The sequence below is a fragment of the Dendropsophus ebraccatus genome, chromosome 4, assembly GCF_027789765.1.
Source record: "Dendropsophus ebraccatus isolate aDenEbr1 chromosome 4, aDenEbr1.pat, whole genome shotgun sequence".
Lineage (NCBI taxonomy): Eukaryota > Metazoa > Chordata > Amphibia > Anura > Hylidae > Dendropsophus > Dendropsophus ebraccatus.
The window spans coordinates 132,253,417-132,278,303 of NC_091457.1; the positions used below are offsets into that span (position 1 = coordinate 132,253,417).

General features: G+C 42.5%; 1 protein-coding gene across 13 annotated transcripts in view; it reads left to right on the forward strand.

The window, feature by feature from the left end:
• Positions 1-24,887, forward strand: part of WNK2 (WNK lysine deficient protein kinase 2) — a 149,633-nt gene that overhangs the window by 111,008 nt on the left and 13,738 nt on the right. For 8 of the 13 annotated variants that reach the window (XM_069967054.1, XM_069967055.1, XM_069967050.1 and 5 more), the window contains exons 20-24: positions 3,021-3,958; positions 10,914-11,470; positions 19,475-19,680; positions 19,993-20,211; positions 23,372-23,470. In XM_069967054.1, the coding sequence (XP_069823155.1) occupies positions 3,021-3,958; positions 10,914-11,470; positions 19,475-19,680; positions 19,993-20,211; positions 23,372-23,470 (2,019 nt within the window). Of the gene's footprint in view, positions 1-3,020; positions 3,959-10,913; positions 11,471-19,474; positions 19,681-19,992; positions 20,212-23,371; positions 23,471-23,569; positions 24,711-24,887 lie in introns of those variants that run through there. The other 5 variants (XM_069967051.1, XM_069967052.1, XM_069967049.1 and 2 more) reach the window with 4 other exon arrangements.

Genomic DNA, 24,887 nt, shown 5'->3' on the forward strand with positions numbered 1-24,887 from the left:
ATTGCCGGTAAATCATAGTGTTTTAAAATAAAGGACCTCCATTTCTTAAAAAAAATTTTTGTACCGGAGTCTTTATGCCTCTCCGTGTCTGCTCTATCCACTCCCATAAACAATTTTAACTGTGCTATCACCATACTAATGTCATTATTACATTTTTAAAGCAAGGGCCGCACGGACATTGCTAACAATCTCTGTGCAGCCCTTGCTGCACGATAATCAAGCTGTGTAATAGGCTCAGTAAATGAATGCTGATCTAGCAGATTGGTGCTCATTTACTATATTGATTGGGCTGTCCAATAAGGCCCTTACACTCATGTAAACCGTAGTGGGGGGATGCAGGGTAATGGATGTTATAGTCATCTAAAATCAGCCAAGAGGGCAATCGTTGACTACCTCAGCATGATTTCTGTTTGCCACCTTCCGGAAAAATACTGCGTAGAGAGTACAATGGTAAATGGACAGCCATTTTTCTACCATGGGCTTCCTTCTTCTGGTCGAGCTGTGTCTTAATTCTGTACAGCAGGGGTGCCAAACAGCAGCCCTCCAGCTATTGCAAAACTACAGTTCTCATCATTCGAAGTTATAGCTTTTGCTGTCCAGGCTTGGTGGGAAGTGTAGTTTTGCAACAGCTGGAGAGCTGAAGGTTCCCCTTATCTGCTCTACAGGAACACATGTTCTCCCTATAGTTGGTAGCTGTAGGCTCTACATGTGTTTCCATACAATGCCCTCATGCTGCACCATGTTATATCATGCTACTGGAATCCTTACCTCCATATGTGTTTCATATCTAAGACCTACAAAGGTACAGTATGACCCCATACACTTCTGTTGGTGTGGTATTATGCATTGTTACTCTGTTCTTGCTGCATTTACAATCCAGCCGTGTGAATGAGGACTTTTTTTTTTACACAGTACTTTGTCTGGAATAAGTGGATTTTTATTTATAAATTGTAGAAATTCCTAATTCACGGGCAGATTAGAGACCTAGTGGTCTGCTCATTTACAGTGCCAGGATCTGTGGGGGCTCAGTTTGCATAATGTTAGTTAAAACAGTCCCTTATATTAATTATATAGGCTAAATGTCTGACAACATCCAGCTAGCAAAGGGACATGTAGTTCTGATGTGTGGGTGGCATGTTAGCTCAGTGGTATCACTGCGGCGTTGCAGTTCACATCCAGCTGGGTATCCTCCCACACTCCTAATTCTACTGAGGCTTTCTAATATAATTGACCTTTGTGCATGTATATGTGAAGACAGACTGAGGGGCTTCTTGTATACAGGTCTTCCCATCTTCTTGTAAGCTCTTGTGTCATTAGGAACCTTACAACTTGAGTACCTTTTTAGTCGGGTAAGCTCTCTTGTTCCCCGAGTAATACAGGAGTTTGCCAATATAAAACAGTATATGTTGCCTTTTTTATGTAGTCTGCTCCATTACACTGAAATCTATTGCCTTCATTTGTCAGATGAAGAATGCCTTTGGAGGTGTTTGCCATCATAGTCTATACTTGGCACAAGTTACCTTTAGTTACTGCTTAATTACACTGATAGTCCAAGTATCAAATATAGGGGGAAAAGCTCAATTACAGGCATTTCAGAGGTAATTTGATTTACAGAGTTATGCTGCGTTTACACGGAACGATAATTTGTCCGATCGTACGATTAACGATTTTAATTTTTTTTTATGACGATCAGCATATAGACTGAACGATATATCGTACAGAAAAATCTTTTTGCGATTGCTTAAGCCTATCTCACACATAGGTAAAATCGGTGAAAGCCTGTTTACACGGAACGATCTGTGAATTGTTTGAGAACGATGAACGACTATTTAAGAACATGTTCAAAGATCAAAATGAACGATTTGTCGCTCGTCGTCTGATCGTTTGCTGCGTTTACACGTACGATTATTGTTTGAACTTGATCATTATCATGCAAATTCGAACGATAATCGTTCCGTGTAAACGCAGCACTAGGGTATGCTCACACTGAGGGATAGCCAAGAAATTTTAAGCTGAATCAGTGCTTAAAGGGGAAGTCTTAGTAGCTATAGTATAGTAGCTATAATATAGTTATAGATGCACTGCCCACACCCATAGCACTGATCTGGCCTTGGCCCGCCCTCCCCTTTGTAATGATAATGAATGGAGCGTGCAGGCTGGATTAGCGCTGTGGGGACGGCAGGGCTCTGAATGGTCTCACTGGACCGTGGAACACAGGACTAAGGGCCCTATTCCACCGGACGATTATCGTTCAGATTATCATTAAATCGTTCGCATCTAAACCATAATCGTTCGGTTGAAATGCGATTAACGACTGATCGAGAAATCGTTGATCGCTTTATAAGACCTGGACCTATTTTTATCGTTGCTCGTTCGCAAAACGCTTGCAAATCGTTCGCATTGAATAAGACATCGTTCGGTCGTTCACAGTAGATACAAACGCAATAGCGAATAAATAGCGAAGAAAAAACAATTGCAAATACTATCATAAGTAACGATTATGGTTCCATGGAAATGAGTGAACGTTTTCAGGTCTTTCGCAATCGTTTGAGATCGTTAATCGTTAACGATTATGCAAACGATAATCGTCCGGTGGAATAGGGCCCTAACTGCAATGAAAGACATTCCTTCCTCCTTGGAATCTCCTGTGCAGTAGGGACATGTTCCCCTTTAAGGGTTTGTATCATGAAAGAACCCCTGTACATGCGCCCTAGTAGAAGGGGTACTCCCCTTTGCTCCCCACTATGACATCCGTTGGCCAGAACTAAGATTGAGGAGGGGCTGCCATGCTGGCAGACCCAAGACTTCCATGCTTTACATGATCCGTTATTCCTGAATAACAATCCTTATTATAGCACTGGATGCAGCAGTAATAACCGCTAAACCTGAATCTTCAACAAAACAAGGTTGGCTGTGGTTAATCAGTTGAAGTACTATAGATAGAACTAGATCCCAACCGATGACGCACTGGTGGCCTTTTTCATGAGTTCTTATTTCTGTAATCTTTACATTTCTTACAGATGAAAGGATTTCTGGAGACAACCAACTAGAGTGTCCTACATGTGAGGAGAAGACCAATTCAACTTTGGTTCAGTCAATTTTACCTGATGCATGTGACCAGTCTACGGCAATTCCTGCTTCCATGACGCAATCCTCCTCAACAATCTCGTCCTCTGAGCTGCAGACTCTTCCAGAATCTCTTTCCTTCCTTCAAGGAGATAATGTAACTCTTGGTGCATCCAGTATTTTACAGCCAGTGACTGAAGCACAGCCTGACTCTGTAGGCTTGGATGGAGTTCTGCTAAAAGAGGCGCAGGTGGCCCCTCATCCAGAGCACAAGTCGACTGTATTACCACCTGATCAGATCAGATCGATGACCACACATGAAACCGTTCAGTCAGAACATGTAAAAGGTGACAATGGTCATTTGCAGAAAGTTCCTCAGGAAAAAGTCCTCGATCTGAAGCCAGAACGGCCGGTATTATACGATTCAGATAGTGGTTCTCCTGTTGTAGTCCAGGTAAAGTCGGAAACTGGTTTGACTATTCAGGGTATACCAAGAACTGACCAATTACATGTCATTCCTGAACTTTCTCCAGCATTGCAACCAGTCTTACAGGCCCAGGGCCAAGGCTTAGCTGTGCCAGTGATGAACTCAAATCTCCAGCAGTCGGGCATAGAATCTGATGGAGAAGGTCCGCCAAGAGTGGAGTTCACTGATGACACAATCAAAACTTTGGATGAGAAACTCCGTACATTACTTTACCAGGAATATGCTCCAGCTATGTCTGCTGGAACACCAGAGAATTGTGTCACTTTAGAGAACGCACCAGAAGTCATCAACTCCCAGCCACTAAACCAGGACATCAACGGAGAGCCTGTACATCTATATGAGACTTGCTCCACTCTACAGGTAGAAAATGGTGGTGATATTGTTCGTGACCTACCAAGTCAGAGGGTAAGTTTGAGATGGAATCTTGTATTTAAAATTTTTAGAATTCTATAAGCTGTGCCTGGTATTGCAGTTCAGCTCCATTTACGTAAAGGGGTACTCTGAAGGGGGGAAAAAAAACTTTTTCAAACTAACTGGATTTGGAAATGACTTTTGTTTAAAAAATGTAGTCTTTCAGTACTTATTAGCTGCTGTATGTCCTGCAGTAATTGGTGTATTCTTTCCAATCTGACACAGTGCTCTCTACTGCCACCTCTGTCCATGTCAGGAACTGTCCAGAGTAGTAGCAAATCCGCATAGCAGTCCTCTTGCTCTGGACAGTTCCTGTCACAGACAGAGGTGGCAGCACTGAAAAGAATAAGTACTAGAAGACTGAAGATTATTGAATAGAAGTAATTTACAAATCTGTCTGACTTTGTCATGACAGTTGATTTTAAAAATAATTTCCCTGTTGAGTTCCCCTTAATAGGGGTTTTTCAACTGTGGCCTATCATCAAAATAGGCCATTAATATTGGACAGGCAGAATATTAGATCTTGCAAGTGCTGCAGCGTGTTCAGTGTTTACTCCTGCGCGTCTTTGCATCACTGTATTATAATCAGGAGAACAAGGTACAGCAGAGTTGCCCTGGTCATTTAAATGTGACAATACTACAGTATTTTGAGCTGCTTCCACTAATAGTATTGTAATTGCAAGCATGACCAATTTTTTTTTTCTTTTTGAAGCAGATACTGAAGAAGAGGTGTACACATCTTTTCCAGTATGAAAAAAAATAATTTTTTGTTACTTTTATCACAAAGTAGAAAAGATGTAGCGCAATTAAACACCATATGGTGAAAGAAAGCAATGGCACTAATAGTACATATGTGAATGCTTAAATGACATAGAACTGTATCCACTTGTCTTGTATGTGATGAGAAGAAGTGCAGAGGAGTCTGTATGGGTGAGGATGAAGTATGGTACATATGGCATGTTTCAAGAGAAGCAGGAACCATAAAAGAGGGAAAAGAAGAACATAAGTGGGTGGGACGAAAACACTATCCAAACAAGCTTGAAAAGGTGCGTCATCTTTTTGGGCATTTTCTGTAGCGTGTTCTCTAATAATTGGGGACCTATTACTCGGAGCGATAGTTGTCTAATGGTGCGTTTACACAGACTAAAACAGACTATAAACAGAGATCAGGTCATAAAGGAAAGCCTGAGATTTCTCCTCTTTTCAACTCCATTCCTGGCTTTGGCTTCAAATCTTTGGTAGATAATCTGTCAGATAATCTTTCTGTGTAAATGGACCCTAAGGGCCAAAAAATCGTTTGAATTTAAACGATAATCGTTCTGTGTAATTGCAGGCAACGATCGAAAAACCATTCGTATATCGTTGGTTTAGATCTGGACCTAAAATTATCGCTAATCGTTTGCTGTAATTCCACGTTCGTTCGCTCAAGTCCGTTCAGTGTAATAGATAAGAAGGAATAAACGATCAAAGTAACGATCGCAATAACTATCGTATCTAACAACTATTGTTCTGTGTAATATGGTGAATGATTTCAGGTTAATGTTTGATAAACAATCTCATTTGCGATCGTTTATCGTTAGTCGTTGAAAATCGCTCCGTGTAATAGGACCCTAAATCTGCCCAATTCAGCCAATTGTCGCGCTGTGTAATAGAGACAACGATCAGCCAATAAAACAATCAGCTGATCTCTTTTTTTATTTTTTTTTTAGGACCAGGCCTAAAATTATTGGCGATGAATACAAAAAACAACCATGGGCATAGATTCTGAATCACTACAAAGTTTATTTATCACAATTATAATGATGACATGATAAAAAATAATATAAAAATATCACTAAAAAGTATTTAAAAACAACCAGGTACAATACATATAAAATAGACAACAACATAGGTTAAATGGGTGGTCAATGTAAAAAATATGTCCCAATGGTATGTTCTCCCTCAAAGTAAACCTGCTATCCCAGCAATTTTATGGCTCAAGACACACCGGAGGTAAACATAAACCGTATCAACACTCACCCATTACTCCTATGAGGGTCACAGCTGTTTACTTTGAGGGAGGACATACCATTGGGACATATTTTTTACATTGACCACCCATTTAACCTATGTTGTTGTCTATTTTATATGTATTGTACCTGGTTGTTTTTAAATACTTTTTAGTGATATTTTTATATTATTTTTTATCATGTCATCATTATAATTGTGATAAATAAACTTTGTAGTGATTCAGAATCTATGCCCATGGTTGTTTTTTGTATTCATCTTTATGGTGGGTTTTTCTGATAATTGAGTTGAGTGACACCCATAGCTATAACTAACTAGTAAGCTGTACTGTGATTAAGGGTGATTAAGTCCCTCTACCGTGAACCTTTCTGTATATAACTAAAATTATTGGCCCCTGACCGCACATCGTTATGTGTCTCGGCACCACGCGCTGCAGTTTCAGAGCGGCCTTGGCTCACAGGCCGCCCAGCCAGTCACTGACTGGGAACATCATGGCCGCTCTGAAGCTGCACTGTGTGGTGCTGAGACACATACAGAGCGCAGGAAAAATCCGGGAGCGTGGACAGGTAAAGTATTATTTGGGCAAGGGCTGCACGACATCGCTAACTATGTCCGTGCAGCCCTTGCTAAACAATTTAGGCTATGGGCCCTATTCCACAGGAACGATAATTGGCCAAATCAGCCGATTATCGCTCGGTGGAATAGAGAGAACGATCAGCCCATGACCGTGTCACCGTGCATCGCTACAGTGGAATAGCAGGGCGCGGCGGGCGACCGATGATTTGAGAAGCACAGCATACATTACCTGCAGGGCTTCTCCTCCGCTCTGTCTTCCTCCCCTAGTCCCGTGCGCTCTAGCTTCAGAATGGCCTGTCAGCTGACGGAGCGCTCAGCCAATCACAGGCCAGGACCGCCGTGGCCTGTGATTGGCTGAGTGACCTGTCAGCCGACAGAAGCCCTGCGGGTAATGTATGCTGCAAGGACATCGGTAACAATGTCCCTGCAGCGCTCGCTCAACGATTTACATCGTTGATCGGGCCCTGCTCGGCCCATGGAATAGGACCCTAAGTAATAACTCCAGTAAACAAGCACTGATCTAGTAGATTGTGTATTGATCAGGCCTTCAACTGCCTGTGTAATAAGACCCTAAAACTCATTCATGGTCTCTAGCATTGCTCTAGGTCGTCTTGTTCCCAGCGTGGCTCACTTCTCAATTTGGTTGAATAAGGGGATGATCTGCTTATAGAGTCATAACTTCCATATATTATAATGGGAAATAATTGGTCACAGAAAAAGTCTAGCTAAGTCTAGGGATGGCCTTCTCAGGAGGTTTCACGGTATGTCTTATCCCGGGCACGTTTACATCCACTTGCTGTGGTTTTACTATCTATATCTTTGCTGGTTAGTTTGCTCTAGACATCTTTTACTCTCTTACAAACCATCATGTGAAAAACCTCTTATTTCCGTGCTTTGGCAGTGCCCCTTACGTATGATGGCTCCTGCTTTTTTATGGCCGTGTATTAGATGTTTTCATCTTATTGGCTTTTGCAGATAGAATTGCACACTGCAGCCCTAAGCTAACAGCCGTAGTTTCAGGAGATATTTTCATTATTGTGCAGAATTCCTTAGAGATCTGCTTGTATAGAAAGCGCGGTGCTGAAGGACATAGTGCCGCCATAAATTGTTTCACCTCTTCAATGCGTTTCTAGTCCATCTCCTAATGACAACCGGATTGCAAAGCAATTTTGCTTCCCTGCATGGATCCAGGCGGATAATATCGCGGCTCATCATAATGTAGGCCACATTTCTAATCAAACAGATAAGAGGCTTTCATTATAAATGTGTCCTCTCCAAATGCATCCTATGCAAATAATGCTCTACAATGGCATCAGCGCTCGGTATTAGATTAATTATCATCCAATTTCGGGGTTTTACCTTGGAGACATGTCAGTCCCTGGAAATAAACTTTGGATCCACTTAGCTGCAGCTATACAGACATCCCTTGTGTGATGGCTAAGCATTGCAATGGTGATGATGGGGGCATCTGTGTTACATATGTCAGCACCGAGCTGATGGTTCAGGAAGCCGCCTGACCTTTGCTGACTATAATGTTATGACAGGCTGTCAGATGTGATTTAGTCAGTAGGGGGCACTTATTGCACAAGCATTTACATTAATGATATCAAGGAAATTGAGGCTGAGGAGAAATTAGAACTTGCACAATGTTTTGACCCTGCCATTACGGGATGACTGACTTTATTTTACTTTTTCTGAACAGGTTTTTAAACAATTTTGGTGGGGATTTTAGTCTTCCATATTGTTTACATAGCCTCAGAATAGGCTGATACTTCCTGTTCTGTGGAGAAAACGTACAACCCTTAAAGGGGTACTCCAGCGGGGGGGCACTTTTTTGCTGGGACCACTCACCTCCCCGGTTCCAGCGGCGGGTCACTCATCACGGCGCTCCGGTCCCAGGCTGCTTCTTGGTGTCTGACGCGGGCCCGAGACTATACGTCTCGGGTCCGCTCAGCCAGTCAGTGACAGAGGCGGGATCTGAACGGACTTGAAACGGATCCCGCCTCCTTCACTGACTGGCTGCGCGGACCTGAGCCGTCACGTCTCAAGCCCACGTCAGACACGAGGAAGCGGCCAGGAATCTGGCACCGGAGCACCCCAATGCTGGAACAGTGGAGGTGAGTGGACGTCTTTTCCTTCAACAACCTCCTCCCCGGTCCCAGCAAAAAAGTGCCCCCCCCTGCTGGAGTACCCCTTTAAATTGGTTATCCAGCGCTACCAAAACATGGCCACTTTCTTCCAGAGACTGCACCACTCTCCAGTTAAGGAGTGGTTTGCAATTTAAAGTGTCACTGTCGTTAAAATTTTTATTGCAGAAATTAATAGTACATGCGATTTTAAGAAACTTTGTAATTGGGTTTATTAGCCAAAAAAATGAATTTTTATCATGAAAAAGCAGTTTTGAAGCTCTCTCTCTGTCTTTATGGTTTTCCTATGGAGAGAGAAAGTAAAGGTAGCAAAACAGGACAACAAAGAGTTAATTTACATTCACATCAGGCTCTCTCCTCTGACAGTCACCACTGACCTCTCTGACCTCTGAATAGCACTGTGACTAGCTTCCCCGCTGAGCAATCCTTTGTTCTCAGCTCTCTGCTGCCTTCTAATCTCGCTCCTTCCCTCTCCCCCCTCCCCTCTTCATAGACCAGACAGATCCGAATGATGAAAAAAGTTGATTTCCTGATTCTGAGCAGTGGATGGCAGAAAGGAGAGAAGGGGGGACCTGGGAAAAGGCTTTTTACATGCAGATAATGGCATATTTGGCTAATAAACCCAATTACAACTTTTCTTAAAATCGCCTGGACTATTGATTTCTGAAAAAAAAAAAAATTTACGACATTTCAATGGAACCGAGCTGCAGAACCTGCAGACAAGAGTGGCGCTGTCTGTGGAAGAAAGTTGAATTTGCAAAAAAAGAGCCCGTGGAGTCTCCTTTAAGAGTCTTGAAGAGGCCAGATATCCCTCCAGGAAGGAAGTGGCCATGTTTTTGTTGTGCTGGATAACCCCCTTTAATTGTCACAGAACATGCCCACTACACTCTCCCTTAAAAAGAGTTGAGAATAGAGCAGATTTACTGTTGCAAATCCATTGGGATTCTGCCACAGTTTTCACAAAAAGCTGTAACACTTATTCTGTACCATGTTTATTATGTGTTTTTATGCACTCTTTCTGCTTTATTAGATAAAAAGGGCTTGTCTCGGCTAGTAAGAAAGGATTGCCTAAAGGAGTTTTCTGGACTGAGGAGCCACCCACAGATCGGTGGGTGCGGACACTTGGGATCCACCCCAATCAACTGTTCAGCACACGCACTACATCGTGAACGGTGATTGTCTCAGTTCAGTGTATAGCGGTGGTGATTTGTAGCTGCAGCTCAGGTCCCATTCAAGTGAACAGGAGCTGAGCTGTGGTTACAGGTTGCCACAGCTATATAGTTGACTGACTCCCTGTGTAGTGCGGATGCTGAACAGCATGGATGCCGGTGAGTCTCTTTTGCCCAGAAACCCCCTTTCAAGGGGTTATCCTAAGAGACTTTTAGGGGGAGATTTATCAAACAATGGTGTAAAGTGAAACTGGAAAATGAAAGGTGGAATCTGATTGGTTGCTAGGGGCAACTGAGCTAGTGTCACTTTACACCATGTTTGATAAATCTTCCCCCATTGTGCGTACCTTCACAGTAGGTATGAAGAAAATATATATATATATATATATATATATATATATATATATATATATATATATATATATATATATTATAATTTATTTTACCAATTGCTATAAAAAAATGATTAATTTTCTGTTAGATAATAGAAATAAGTGAACTCGAACCTGCTCAAGGTTCAGTCATCCCTGTTAGATAACTTAAATTGATGTCAGTGGTAGTGCCCCCTGTCAGTCCTTACATTGATGTCAGTGGTAGTGCCCCCTGTTAGTCCTTACATTGATGTCAGTGGTAGTGCCCCCTGTCAGTCCTTACATTGATATCAGTGGTAGTGCCCCCTGTTAGTCCTTGTTTTGCTGATTTCTGATTCCACCTGATTTCTCTAGTGGTGCTGTTACTTCCCAACAGATGCAACAATACCGTTGCACATTTGTGTATTCTATACCACCTTTATACTGGCAGCTTTTCAGCTGTTGCAAAACTACTATTCCCATCATGCCTGGACAGCCAATGGAGGTCCGGCAGTTTGACACCCATGCACGTCCATTAACCTGCATATCTCTAAATGCTGTCATCATGACGGACAGCAGCTCTTGCAAGGTGCCCCATATTCATGCATATAAAACAGAATAAAAACTACACAATGAAACCTATATAATAAACAAATATATAGTTATGTATTACAATGTCTTCTCTTGTTTTGCTTGCCAGGGTCAAGCACAAAGACGTGGCTCTGGAGATCACAAAGAGGAAAGTGCCATAGATAGATCTCCCAAAAGAAGACAACATCATGTCGACAAGTCGAAAACTATTGGGAGGTTTTCTGTGATGAGTACCGAAGACGAGGTGACCATAACCTCCCCAAGTTACCTGAGGTTTTCTGCACCACCAGATGTGTATCTGGATCAACTTCCATCACAACCAGTCAGGACCTCCGTACCCCGGGCTCACACCTCTTCCCCTATAAACTCTCTCTTCTGTGGACACGTGTCTAGTGATTCAGGGGATGAAATCCCTCCACCCAAACCCAAAGATGGCCCTTCCACCCCAATCAAAGGGGCCACTAATGACTTCATAAAGAAAGCTGCTGCTTTTTTGCATCGAAAGGCCAGTATGCAAAGTCCAGATTCTCCTAATGGCCAAGCCATGAAAATCCCCTCAATAAATGTAACGTCTTTTCATTCGCAGTCTTCCTATATGAGCAGCGATAATGATTCTGAGTTTGAAGATGCGGACATGAAGAAGGAGCTACAGAATCTCAGAGAAAAGTATGTATGGCCGGTGGACGGCTTTGTTGTGCTTCTTTTTTGACAACCATGGTGACTTGCAAGTAAGCTTAATAGCATTGCCAATGGATACTGGCTAGGTGGTGCCATTCTGATGGCTAAGAAGTCTTCATTAGAGATGAGCGAACCTCGAGTTTATCCAAACCCGATCGTTGATAAGCTGGGGCTGCTGAAATCTGATAAAGCTCTAAGGTTGTCTGGAAAACATGGATACAGCCAATGACTTTATCCATGTTTTCCATATAGCCTTAGGGCTTTATCCAAGTTCAGCAGCCACCGCTAATCAAAGCCAAACGATCGGGTTTGGATGGACTCAAGCATGCTCGAGGTTCGCTCATCTCTAGTCTTAATCTTTTTACCACTGCCTCTTTAGTGCTTGCAGAATACTGTGTGTGGAAAATCAGAAGTAAAGCCTAAAATTCCGCTGCCCAGTTGTGCAGAACCCTATCTTAAAGGGGTTACTGAGGATTAGAAAAATAGCTTTTTTTCCTCCAGAAATAGCGCCACTGTAGTCCTCAGTTTGTGTTGTATTGTTCTATTGAAGTGAATGGAGGGGAGTTGTACTACTACACATAATCTGAGGACAGATGTGGCACTGTTTTTGGACAAAGGAGATATATACTTTTCAAATACTGGATAACCCCTTGTGTCCTGCCCTACCTGTCCCAAAGGAAGGAAAAAAATAGTGTTTCAAGTTTCTCTTCCCACTCTTTTTAATTGAGAGTTCCCCGTACATAACATGGATCAGTGTAAGTCACATGACACATTGCCATGAGAGAACATGCTAAGTGTGGGCTTCACCCGTCTCGTTCTCATGATCGGTTGGGTTCTGAACACTAAGATCCTGACTAAGAAGTCTTTCATATGTTAACATAACAAAAGCTTTTTGTAATAGTGACAATTAAAAGCAATAAGCTGGTCATACAGACTGGTGGTTGCCTAATCCAGACCAAATATTCCAGCTTTCTCTATAAACCTGTACACTTCAGCTGGCCATACACTTTAGATTAAAGGATTGTCTAGTTTTTTGTTTTGTTTTGTTTTAGGCTGGGTTCACACACAGTATATTTCAGGCAGTATTTGGTCCTCATGTCAGGTCCTCATTTCAACCAAAACCAGGAGTGGATTGAAAACACAGAAAGGATCTGTTCACACAATGTTGAAATTGAGTGGATGGCCGCCATATAACAGTAAATAACTGCCATTATTTCAATACAACAACCGTTGTTTTAAGATAACAGCAAATATTTGCCATTAAATTGCGGCCATCCACTCAATTTCAACTTGATGTGATCATAGCCTTTCTGTGTTTTCAATCCACTCCTGGTTTTGGTTGCAATAAGGACCTGACATGAGGACCAAATACTGCCTGAAATATACTGTGTGTGAACCCAGCCTAAAACAAAACAAAAAACTAGACAATCCTTTAATCTAATGTGTAACGTGCTCAGGAGCCCCAATTTCCAATGCACAGCATTTACGGGATTAGCGTCAGCAGCTGAAGCGGGACACCACTACAGCTGATGATTTGTCTTCGACTCCAATGTCTTGTGCTGTGTATCCAAATTGTGGCTTTATGATGGTAACTGGGCTGCGAGGAGGGTAAGTATAATTTTTATGTTGACCAGCTTTTTGAGCCCATTTTTACAAATATGTTTACTAGACAACCCCTTAAATGTTTGCCAAACCCACAGATTTAACAGAATTGGCTGGCCAAATAATTGTATGAGGGCATCACAATGGCCAATTGTCTGTACATTTGGCAGATTTTGAAGATAAGCATATATTTCTGTTTATTTCAATAACTGGCAGATGACATGCCAACAGCGCCTTTTGGTTATGAGAACAGTATCTTCAGGCATGTTGAAGTCCAATACACCTAATCCTTGCATTTGTTGACACCAGACAGTGGGTGATAGACCGGCGTCCACCATACAATTTAGAGTAAGGGCGAATGTATATGCTGTGCATTGCAGTAAGGCCATGTTCACATATACTGGTACCATGGCGGACAGTCAATTACTGCATGCTGAAGCCTCATACAGTTTGTTGTTGTTTTTGCTTGGATGTTCATCTGTAGAAAATAGTGCAGCATGCAAGGATATGTAATCTGGTAAAATGGCAGAACCTGAAGGACCGTGTTGTTGGGTGTATGATATTCTTTTGGTTTACGTTACTTTTTCTTTTTGGTCTTTGCATTGCCTCGCCATCGCCTGCACACACGTTCCCCCTCATGTCGAGCTGCCATGCTAGATCATTTTTTATCAGTCACGATTAATTAATATCCCACATTTTCTTTACCTAAGTGGCAATTTGCTGTACTCAGCAGTCCTTTCTATTCAGCAGTTACTGATCTTGACATGTGTCTTGTAAATGCTTTTATATAGGCAGAATATGTAACGCGATGAATTCTTTTCCCCGTAACAGGTTTTCACAAAAGTTTTGAAGTCCTTGGCAATGAAGGATAATGGCATATGACTCAGAGCGTCGCTTCTGCCTGCGTTAGTCATTATCTAACAATTTTCAGAATAATGCCTAAATGACGGTGTAGAGTAGTTTTGTTTTCTTTGTGGAATTTGGAGGTTTAGTTTTTGCTTTGACGTCTTCCATAGTTGTATATCTTTCCTACAATCCAGTTTTTTTTTTGTTTTTGTTTTTTTTTACTTAGTTTTGCTTCAAATCCATGATTGTCTGTTTGCTACAGTGTTTAACTGCACATTCTTGCTTTATAGAACATTGCTAAAACAAATGAAAGGAATGAACTTAATGAGAATGTACCACCGGTACATCAATTTTGAGATTTTTACATTGATAGACCGGTGCTGGGATGCTGCTGCCGTGGTCCTTTTTTTGAACCGTGGCCTGGTTGCCTATTACAGAGCACCGGCCAGGGGTGAAGCACTGGAGGCAGGCTTACCCTCCCCCAGTGTGACGATCATCCATCTGTGACCCGTGTCACAGAGCGGAGGGGGTTTCCTCCCACTGGGGGCGGGAGGGCCTGCCACCAGTGCTTCATCCCTGGCCGGTGCTCTGTATTAGACCAGCTTCGTATGCATGAACCGGGCTTCGGTTCAAAAAAAGGACCATGGCACTGGCATCCCCGCCCTTGGTGATCTCTGCAATCTGCTCATCAGCTGGCTGCCTTCTGACTGCTGCTCCTTCCTGGGTGCTGGGAAAAGCTGGAAGTTCCCCAGGACTGGATCCATCTTTTCCCAGCACCCGGGGAGGAGCGGCATTAAGTTAAATGGAAGCAGCTGATGAGCAGATTGCTGAGATAACAAAGCACTTCACTTCATTATTACTGTAAATTCACTCATCTCAATCAATAACATTTTTTAACATGAAATTAATCCACCACATTTGCTGTATTCAGTCTGGAAAACCATATACTATTAAAAATAATTACTTACTGAAGCCACCAGCAATCACCTGTAAGTTGTAGGGGGGCATTGGTGTTTCCCAGTAATCACAGTCTGATTTAGGTCACTAACCTGATTTATAAATTTGAGGCCTCATCCAGATTTTTTGCCATGTCCCTTATGTATTTCTTTTATAACCCCCTCCTCACTGCTTTTGGTTGCATCTCAAAACACCATTGATCTAGGTCATAAATTCTGCACAAAATACTCCCCCAGATCTCCTCAGTTTAGCTTAATGAAGTGAAAGCCAGTTAGCGAGTCCTAATATAGTCCTCCTGTTTTTTATTTATGGCTATCACAGTTCATTTTAACTAGTGACAAACGCTGGCAGCCATCATTTAACAGCTTCTCACATGTGCCTTTCCTGTATCTGGTTATACAAGCTGAAAGCAAGCGGTATCGCTGCACGCCACCATTATAACAGGACCAACCTTGGCTAAATCTTTTAATATCTGCTGTTATAAATGTCAAGGGCGCACTTAGGTGAGGGGTTTCCTAGTGCAGGGGCTGATCTCGGATGACAACAGAAGGCTTTTATGCAACTTATACACAATAGTTCCAGTGGACACTGAACAATATATTACGGTTTCCGTCTAACAGAATTCATAACCCTTAGTATTTTTGTCCATACTATAATAGCACTGATAGCCCATAAATACTACCATTTATACACAACAAGGCTATGGTTTAAAAATATTTCAACACTTTTATTAGCATAATTTAAAATCTACAAAAAGTATACATATAGTGCAAGAATAATCCAGTAGAAAAAAGGAACTCATTGCCACAGTACTTAATAAGTTATATTAGTATGTATCCATAGTAGTAAGCATGAAGATCACTATTATCACACATGTAGTATACCCACATGGCATCCTAGGCATAAATATACCTGACCTATATTGGTTCTAAGCCTTAATCAGAAACATGCTTACCCATGGCAATGATGTCGCTAATCCCGACGTACGTTTCGCGTACTTCCGCTTTCTCAAGGGGCGTAGTGTATGTATAATTTTTATTATTTTACTTATTTTAAAGCACCATACTCCCCTTTTCCATAAGAAAAACATGCACACTGGGCCACACCAGGTATATAGAGCACAACCTGTGGCCATTGAGCTGTTGCTAAACTACAATTCCTTCTTTTTTTTGCATGTTAAACTGTAGATGTTTGAAGGGAAATTCCCACCAGAAATGCTGAACTAGCAAACACAATGTACATACATCAATACATCAATAAAGCGTCACACTGGGGCGCAGGTGGGAATAGACCAGCACCACCTCCAGTTCTTCAGGCCGGGACAGTTAACAGTAATAGACCGGTGTCGTGTGCAGATAAAAAAAAGGACTCTGGCACAGACATCCCCGCACCAGCGCTAGTCGATTGATGTAAAGATCTTAAAGCGATGTACCTGCTGGTACATTCGCTTTAAATAATATCTATACCATGGACAGACAGAAATCTAAGGTATCCACTGCCAAACCATGCTAGAGTATGATGGTAGTACTGTCTGTAATCACTAAGCAATTGTCAGGTGGAGACCTACCAAAAAAGAGCATAGCGGTGAGCCCAAGCCCTAAAGAAGCCTAAAGGGGTAATGCTTACTATCTGAGAAATGAGTTCAGATCCTGATAGGAGAGGGAGAAACAGTATAATGATGGAATACAACAAGGAAACATTTCTCTTGGCAACATAACCATTATGTGCGGGCTCCAAATCCAACATGCACATCCATGAAAAGGCTCAGTAGGTGCCTATTAGTTATTGCTCATTAACCTTTATTCATCTATTGCTTTGAGATCCTGGCACTCTGTTGTCCATTTCAGTGGATCAATGGCTTGACCTTGAAAACACTTCAATTTCCACATTTAGGTGCATTAAGGTTATTTAAAGGGAATCTGTCAGCTCTATATCATGCTAAAAGCTCAAGTATTGAGGAGGCAGAGCCAAGCCGCAGCATGCATGTCTCCTCCCTCCCCCATCCCTCCCTGCACTGCGTGATTGATTTACAGGGCCTGGCCTTTTAGCACTGAGGGAGGGGGTAGCATGCTTGCTGCAGCTGGTCACTGCCTCCCACCTGAGCTCTGGGCATCATATAGAGCTGTTAAAGGGGTCTGTCAATCTATTTTGAAGGAATGAGCTGCAGACAACCCAAGGCCTCCTTTACTCATCTGTGTCCACTCCTGTGAAAGTTTGCCGATAAGTGACATACCAGTGCCTCAGATGAAATGGTGACTTTCAACATTGCCATCTCCATACGGTGCAAGTGTCCAGGAGGTGAGGTTAAGATGCTCAAGTGCCCCTTATCTCCTCGTCCTATTTGATTAATGTACAGGGCTTACTTTCCACCACAAACCCTGAATGTTACTTGAATAGGGGAAAGGGGAGTGAGGAAGCAAGTGATATGCGGCACTTCAGCATCTTGGCCCCTCCTCCTGGACACCTGTGCTGTTCCTAAAAGGGCAGTTCTATAAGTCACTATTTCTTCTGATACTGCAGCGCTAGTATGTGCTTTTTTAGGTGTATTTTTACTTGGCTGGAGCTCATTTTGTCAAAATTTGCTGACAGACCCCTTTTTAAGTTAGGGCAATGGACTTCCCTGACTCTTTCTTGCATTGTATTTGATAAAAACCTTTTGGTCAGTTATCAGCAAGAGGTATTTCTTACAATGGTACACAAATTACTAGATACATTCAGTGCTCATCCTGTTGGACCAGCTCCCTGTCAGGTTACAGCAGCCCCTCTGCTCTCCTAAAAGTAAAGGGGCTTCTGGGCTTTTTAAAGTCCCCTCCAGAAGTGCTGTATTGAGGTGACTGTACACTGAGCACAGGATGCTGCAGCCTAAGGCTATATTCACACACCCATCATACTGCAAACGTGTGAATATAGCCTAACATTAAAGCTTAACCTAGAATGCAGTGGGACTGTTTTGTTTTTTTCCCCAAACTTTGCCCCTTTTTGTCATCTCATAAAAAGCCAACAATAATTATAAATTTTATTTGTATAGCGCCATCAGATTCCGAAGAGACCTGCTCACAAGAGTTTACAGACTAGGAGGACTGTGGGTGACATGAGAGGCATGAGTGCTTCTGATGTTTTTGGGTAAAGCATTCCAGAGAACTGGTGCAGCACGAGAGAAGTCTTGGAAGTGGGAGTGAGAGGTTCTGATTATGGAAGATGTTAGTGTGAGATCATTAGCAGAATGTAGAGCACGCGAAGGATGATAGGTGGAGATGAGGGAGGAGATGTATAGAGGGGCAGAATTGTGGAGAGCTTCATGGGTGAGGGTTAGGAGTTTGAACTGAATCCAGGATTTAATAGCTAACTAGTGCAGTGACTGGCACAGGGAGGAGACATGAGTGCAGTGGCGTAGCTACCATAAAGGCAGGGTAGGCAGCTGCTATAGGCCCATGCAGCAGGGGGGGCTGGGGGAGACGGTAAGAGACGCTCTGTGTCCTCCTGCTTAACCCCTTATGTACTGCAGTGTGTTAGTGAACCAATGTTTACTTACATGCTGCGACACAAAAAAGGGTTAACAAGCAGAAGACAAAGAGATCTCTGCTTCACTGCACTGATAGCCCCTGACCCCTTTTCTGGCTGCCTGCTGCAATCAAGTAGGAAAATGTGCAGATGTCAGTGGTTATCAGTGCACCAACAGTAAAGCAGATATATTTGTCTTCTGAACACTTACACACTGCAGTACATAAGGGGTCAAGCAAAAGGTAGTCTGTTCCTGAACCTATGTATTTAATCATAATTGCTCCTAATGGGCCCTTATAGTTAAAAACAGTGGACCGACAGAGCAAGCAGCAATTGGCTTTATGTTGTGCGTAGGGGAAGGGGGCCCCTTACAGTTTTTTGCTATAGGGCTCCGTGAATCCTAGTTACGCCCCTGTGTGAGTGTAATGGCTGAAAGGAAGATGAGCCTGGCTGCTGTGTTAAAGATAAATTGGAGAGGGGAGAGCTTAGAGAAAGAAAGACTGATTCGTAGGGAGTTGCAGTAGTCAAGACTGGAATGGATTAGAGCGAGTCTGTGTCACTGGTAAGAAAAAAACATTCTTCAGTTAATATAAGACACAAAGTTTCAATATGAAATACACACAATGCAATACAAAAATGTCTACAAATGTGTCCACAGCCACAGGTTTTAGTATAAAACAAATAGTATGAACAAAGAAATCTGTGCTTCGGGTCAATGACTCTAAGGCTATGTTCACACTACGTAAAAACATGGCCGTATTTTTTAACAACGGGGCGTAATAGTGCAAACAACGGCCATTATTTGTGAAATAACGGCCGTTGTTTCCTAATCACGAACAACAAACCACAGAACTTATTGATCAGATTATTTGATGCATAATTTGTATTTACACACTGCAGATTTTTTTTTTATTTGATCGTATAACCTGATTTACATAAAACTGTTTGTTTTGTATTGAAATCACTACAGTACAATAGTAAAACCTCAGACTATACTTCCTCTCTGTATTCGCTGTATTCAGTATAATTACCGGCATGTTACTTTGATTATAATGTTTTCCACATATTTTTTTTTTTTCCCTTAAGGCACATGAAAGAAATCTCTGAGTTACAAGTGCAGCAAAGGAAAGAGATAGAAGCCCTTTACATCAGACTGGGTAAACCTCTCCCACCTAATGTGGGATTCCTTCATGCAGCGCCACCAAGTGGCCGCCGACGGAGAATCAGCAAAAACAAACTGAAAAGTGGGAAGCTGCTCAATCCTCTTGTTCAGCAACTGAAAAATGGTACAAGTATGTTGTATGGTTTTCTAACCTATATAGTGTGTAACTGCATGCGGTTGTTGCTTTTTAGGCTGTGTCCACACCACCACTGCCAACTATCAACAAATTTACTGACAATTAAAAAAAAAATTTTTTTTAAAAAATGATTTTTCATAATATTAGCCAAACCAATCATATGTGAATTTGTTTAATTCTCTAGGGTTCTAATTTTTATGTATTTTGAAAATATAAAAATACTTTGTCAGTAAATTTCTGTAAACGCTAGTTTTCTGGGTTGGCAACCCTGGTGTTTTCTTTCTATTTTTTTTATTTCTGTTGCAGGTGATATAACCACAGAGTGTAATGGATCTCCTTCCAAGGATCCATTGAAGTCTCATCTGGACCCAAAGACCCGTCTTGCAGGTTCCTCCCTAACAGCATCTCCGGGTCGGGCTGTTCAGACCCAGCAGCCTTGTTCAGTGAAAGTTACGGTGTCCTCAGATAATATCTGTTCTGGGGTTGTCCGGGACGGTGTTGATATGCATGGCAGCGGCGGACAAGGTGATCTATCATTGCGGATTGTTCCTTCTGTGCTAGTTTCATTGTCAGTGCAGTATCTCAGGCTGAAGTGTAGGAGGCGACAAGGGACTGAGTTGCTTTGAGACTGCACGTGGCTTTGCTGCTGCTGTAATGCAGGGTTTATATCTTGGCTTAAGATAGATACTGTGAAAATGATCACTCATCTTCATCCTCTGTACGTGAAATCTATTCGGGTTTACTTTATGAATCCATAGGAGAGGACCACAAGCTTGCTTTACTTTGCTAATACTAGATATGTGTTATGTAACGGGTAAAGATGGAACATTCTTATTTCTGAACCCCTTAAATTGTACTGACCATGTCTACTTTATGAGCCTGTCCTTTTAAAAATGCATATACCCTCACCAGATTGGATTACTGGGATTTAGGCCCATCCTTTTACTGCTCTCCTCATCTCTGTTGTATAGTGCATATCCTATACTGGTTCTCCCTGTGTTATAGGGAGGAGGACTTGCTTTTCCCTTAAGTAGGGATGGTCTGAACCTGCCGAGGTTCGGGTTCGTATGAACCCGAACGCTCGGCAGTAGATTCCCGCTGTCTGCCCGCTCCATGGAGCGGGCTGATCCAGCGGGAGTAACGCCTGGAAAACTGGGATACAGCCTATGGCTATGGCTGTATCCCAGTTTTCCAGGCTGTCCTCCCGCTGGATCCGCCCACTCCACGGAGCGGGCAGACATCGGGAATCATTACCGAGGGTTCGGGTTCGTACGAACCCGAACTCTGTTCGGACCATCCCTACTTTTAAGGGCCCGTTCAAGCCACTTGAAATTTATCCTGTCACCTTGATTCAATGCGATGCCTTGCGTGCCTCCGCAGTTTTTACGGCCCTTATAAAGCCTGTACTAAAGCTCATGCCAGGATCTTTATTGACCACTTTGCTGAGTGGTATGAAATATTATTTAAATGAAAAACCAAAACCTTAGTTCACTAATCACCCAGCATTTCCTTCCAATGATGGGGGACATTGGCATTGTTGGAAAGCCAACAATGTTTGATCAGTGAATACTGTGTGTGTGTGTGGGGGGGGGGGTGTTACATTTATCCGGTGATCCAACAGCATTTCCCTCTGGCCCAGTAGCAAAGTTCCAGGGGGAAGGGATCTTTGAACTGATCCCGTTCATTTGAATGGGACAGTTTAAAGCATTTAGCGCTTCAAGTGAGACGCCGGATTGTTGGACAGGCCAGACAGAGGAACGCATCTTGCAGCGTTTTGTCATCTGGCCTTGATAATTAATGGAAAAAGGCTAGTACAGCTGATGCATTTTTGCCATCGGTTGTCATCAAAAGGATTCCGGACCACCTGATATATGTATACCTGCCTTTACCCCAAGGGGGAATTGATTACGAACTTGCCTCTCCCCTTGCCCGCGGTAAGTTGCGGGACTAGCTGTAGGACCCCTACCAGAAGGCATTCCTCCATGGACTGGCATTGACACACTGCAGTTTCTTTCACATAAGTAACTTGGGGGGGGGGGGGGGGGGGGCAGCTGCAATCATACATGATGACTGTTAGTTAAAAAATTCTTTTTAACTTGGTGGAAGCAAGAGGCATTATGTTACTATGTGTTACCTTCTACTGCTCCATCCTCTAAAGCCCCCTTCACACACATCAGGTGGTCTGGAGCTTGAACCTGGACACTGGATTGGCAAACACGTAGGACGGAAGAACGCATCTTGCTGCTTTCCTCCGTCTATCGTGTCCTACAACTGATGGTTAATAAAAAATAATAAAAATAGGATTTGTGATGTCGGATGACAATAGACTATATATACCTAAATGTTTTATTAATCCACTGGTAATTCATTTCGGGGCTTGATGCTCCTTCAAACCACAAGTATATGCTATGCTTGCGGTTTGAAGGGGGCATCAAGCCCTGAAACGCGTTAACAGTGGATTAATAAAACATTTGGGTATATATAGTCTGTGCAAAGAATCCATTTTCACCTCCATTTGAATTTCTTCTGCTATTCCACACACTTAGGTCTCATTCTAACGCTCCGTAATTCATGCAGGTTACGGAGTGGTTTGTTTGCAGCTCTCCCGGCATCATGTATCAATACGATGCCAGGAGAGCTGCAAGTGTTTGAATGTTTGCGGCACTTTACTGATACAGCCACACTCTATATTAAAATTAGTATCAGTAAAGTCCCACAAACATGTAAACACTTGCTGCTCTCCCGGATACATATTGGCACATGATGCTGGGAGAGCTGTGAGTCCCTTGCACAGCTGGGTGTGAGAATCAGGTCTTGTGGTGGTACGGTCTGGATCACTCCTTGCTGCGGCCACTGGAAGCAATAATACTTATGCTATCAGTCTGCGCTATATAGTGGTTGTGACTTAGCACAACCCATTTAGGTGAGCCTGAGCCGTACTATTGATATGTTTTCATCTTATCCATATGGTGTTCCTCTATGAGGCGCTCTGCCAATTTTTTGTTCTATATGATGACAACTGATGCATTCTTACCATCAGTTGTGGCACCTTTAGTTTTTGGTAAAAGGAGGGAGCCGGACCGCCTGATGTATGTGAGCCCAGCCTATGGTCAGTATGAAACAACCTTCCTCCGGTACACTAATTCCAGTGCTGTTACTACACCAACCCATTCCAGAGATTTAGGGATTTTACTATTTGGTTGATTATCCCTAAATAGTCAGATGGGCTGGAACTTTATTTAAAAAACTCGGGGAATGGATTAGGCTGGGAGCGTGTGATTGACTGATGGTGCGTTTTCAGGTTTAGTAGGAATATGAGGCTGAAGAGAAGTGAATCGGGCTTCTACCCCCTGAGCCGAGCATTCATACTTCAATTTTAACTTCCTACCCATCTGCCAGATTACCCTAATAACCATCATACTATATGTACTGGGAAGTGTTCATTGCAAGTTTAAAAGGACAGCTCTTTAATGTAGAAATGACGCCACAAAATGATTGTCCCCAGATATTGTAGCACTTGTATGTGTTATTCCTTGATGCAACAACCAACCTCCTTGTTTGGTAGTAAAAAACAAAACAAAAAGTTCTCTTGTATGACAAAGCTGCTTTGATTTCTGGCCGCACGTCCATAGCTAATCATAGTTTACCAGTCTCTCTGTTTTCTTCCCTCTATATTCATTTGCAGGCTGGACGGTTTACCACCAAACGTCTGAGAGAGTGACCTATAAGTCTAGTAGCAAACCTCGTACCCGATTCCTCAGTGGACCTGTGTCTTTATCCATCTGTTTGTATTTGTTCTTTTCTATTTAATGCGCCTCATCTCTTCCCGTCCTCTTTTTTCTTTTACTGATTTCCCCCCCTTGGCCACCTTTTCCTCTGACAGCTCATCCATTCTTCCGGCTGTGGTACCCAACCTTTGTCTAAAGTAGGTCTTATGAAAATCTAGAAAAAGCTGACAGTCTTTCTTATAACTAAAACCCAAGTAGCAGATCTTCTAAAGAAACCCTATAAAATTTTAAAAAAATCACATAATTAGGGGGAAGATTTGGCCACGGTTCCTTTGCCATAGGTTGAGTATCATTGTCCAAAACTGGCAGCATCTCTTCCTTTGTGACCTGTAGATGCTGCCATTTTTGTTTCCCCATTTATTATTTGAATGCTTTTGTGTGCGCAGCTTTTACCTAATGTCTGGGCAGCAAAAGCATGTGGGCAGGAGTGCGCAGTCTGCGCAGCCAGGCAACAGTGTGTATATCCCTGTGTTTGATATGTTCTTTATTTTTAGATGTGATGTTTTTGGATTTCCTTTGTAAATGGTTATGGCTTCCTGTGGCCTCAAGACCAAGGAAGGGAGAGAGGACTTGTCCCAGATTAATTGACAAGTCTTTGTAAGGCTGGCTGTACACATTAGATGAGCTGATTTTAGTGGTACCATTGATGTGTATGGGGCTCATGAATGACCCTAACATTGGATGTCGGGGAAGAGAAGAATTGGGCATGGTGAGGAGATGTGCCGCCACTAGAGTAAGGTGGCATGCACACGTCTATGATATAGGGTCCTCTTATGGAACTCTCAGCATCATAATTTATTATGATACCGGGAGCTCCAAAACGGCTGTGTCAATACAGGAGCAAAGAGCTTTAACTGTTTGGAGAGTTCCATAAGAGTTCAAGAGTGCAGTCCGTCGTGGTATACGGTCAACTTGCAGACCGTATATGATGGACGTGTTCATGCTGCCTAAATCTGGCAGTAGCTCCCCCCCTATCTCCCCCAACACTTGCACACCAAGCTATTGGGCCACCCCTAGTGATCACCGCAGCTTACTTGTGTGTATGTGTATGGCTAGGTAAAGTGTTACTGTCATTTAAAAAAAAAAAAAATTAATTTCATGTCAAACACACCTTTGCGGTTTCTAGATGTAACCAGGAGAAGCATATATCAGTCCCTGTGCTTCAGTCCCTGTTTGGCATTCAATACATCTCATTGCCGGAGACTGGCTTCGTAGACCTGTATATATATTTTTTTGTGTGTGTGTGTTTTTTTTTTTTTTTTTTAATGACAATAACGCTTTAAGGCATAGTGATTAGCAGCTGTAGCAAGCCATGAAAATACAGATGATTGAGTTTATATAACTGCTAGCACTTCGTGGTTATCATATGCTTCACATGTCAATTAATATTTTTTATTAAATTTCATTACTAAT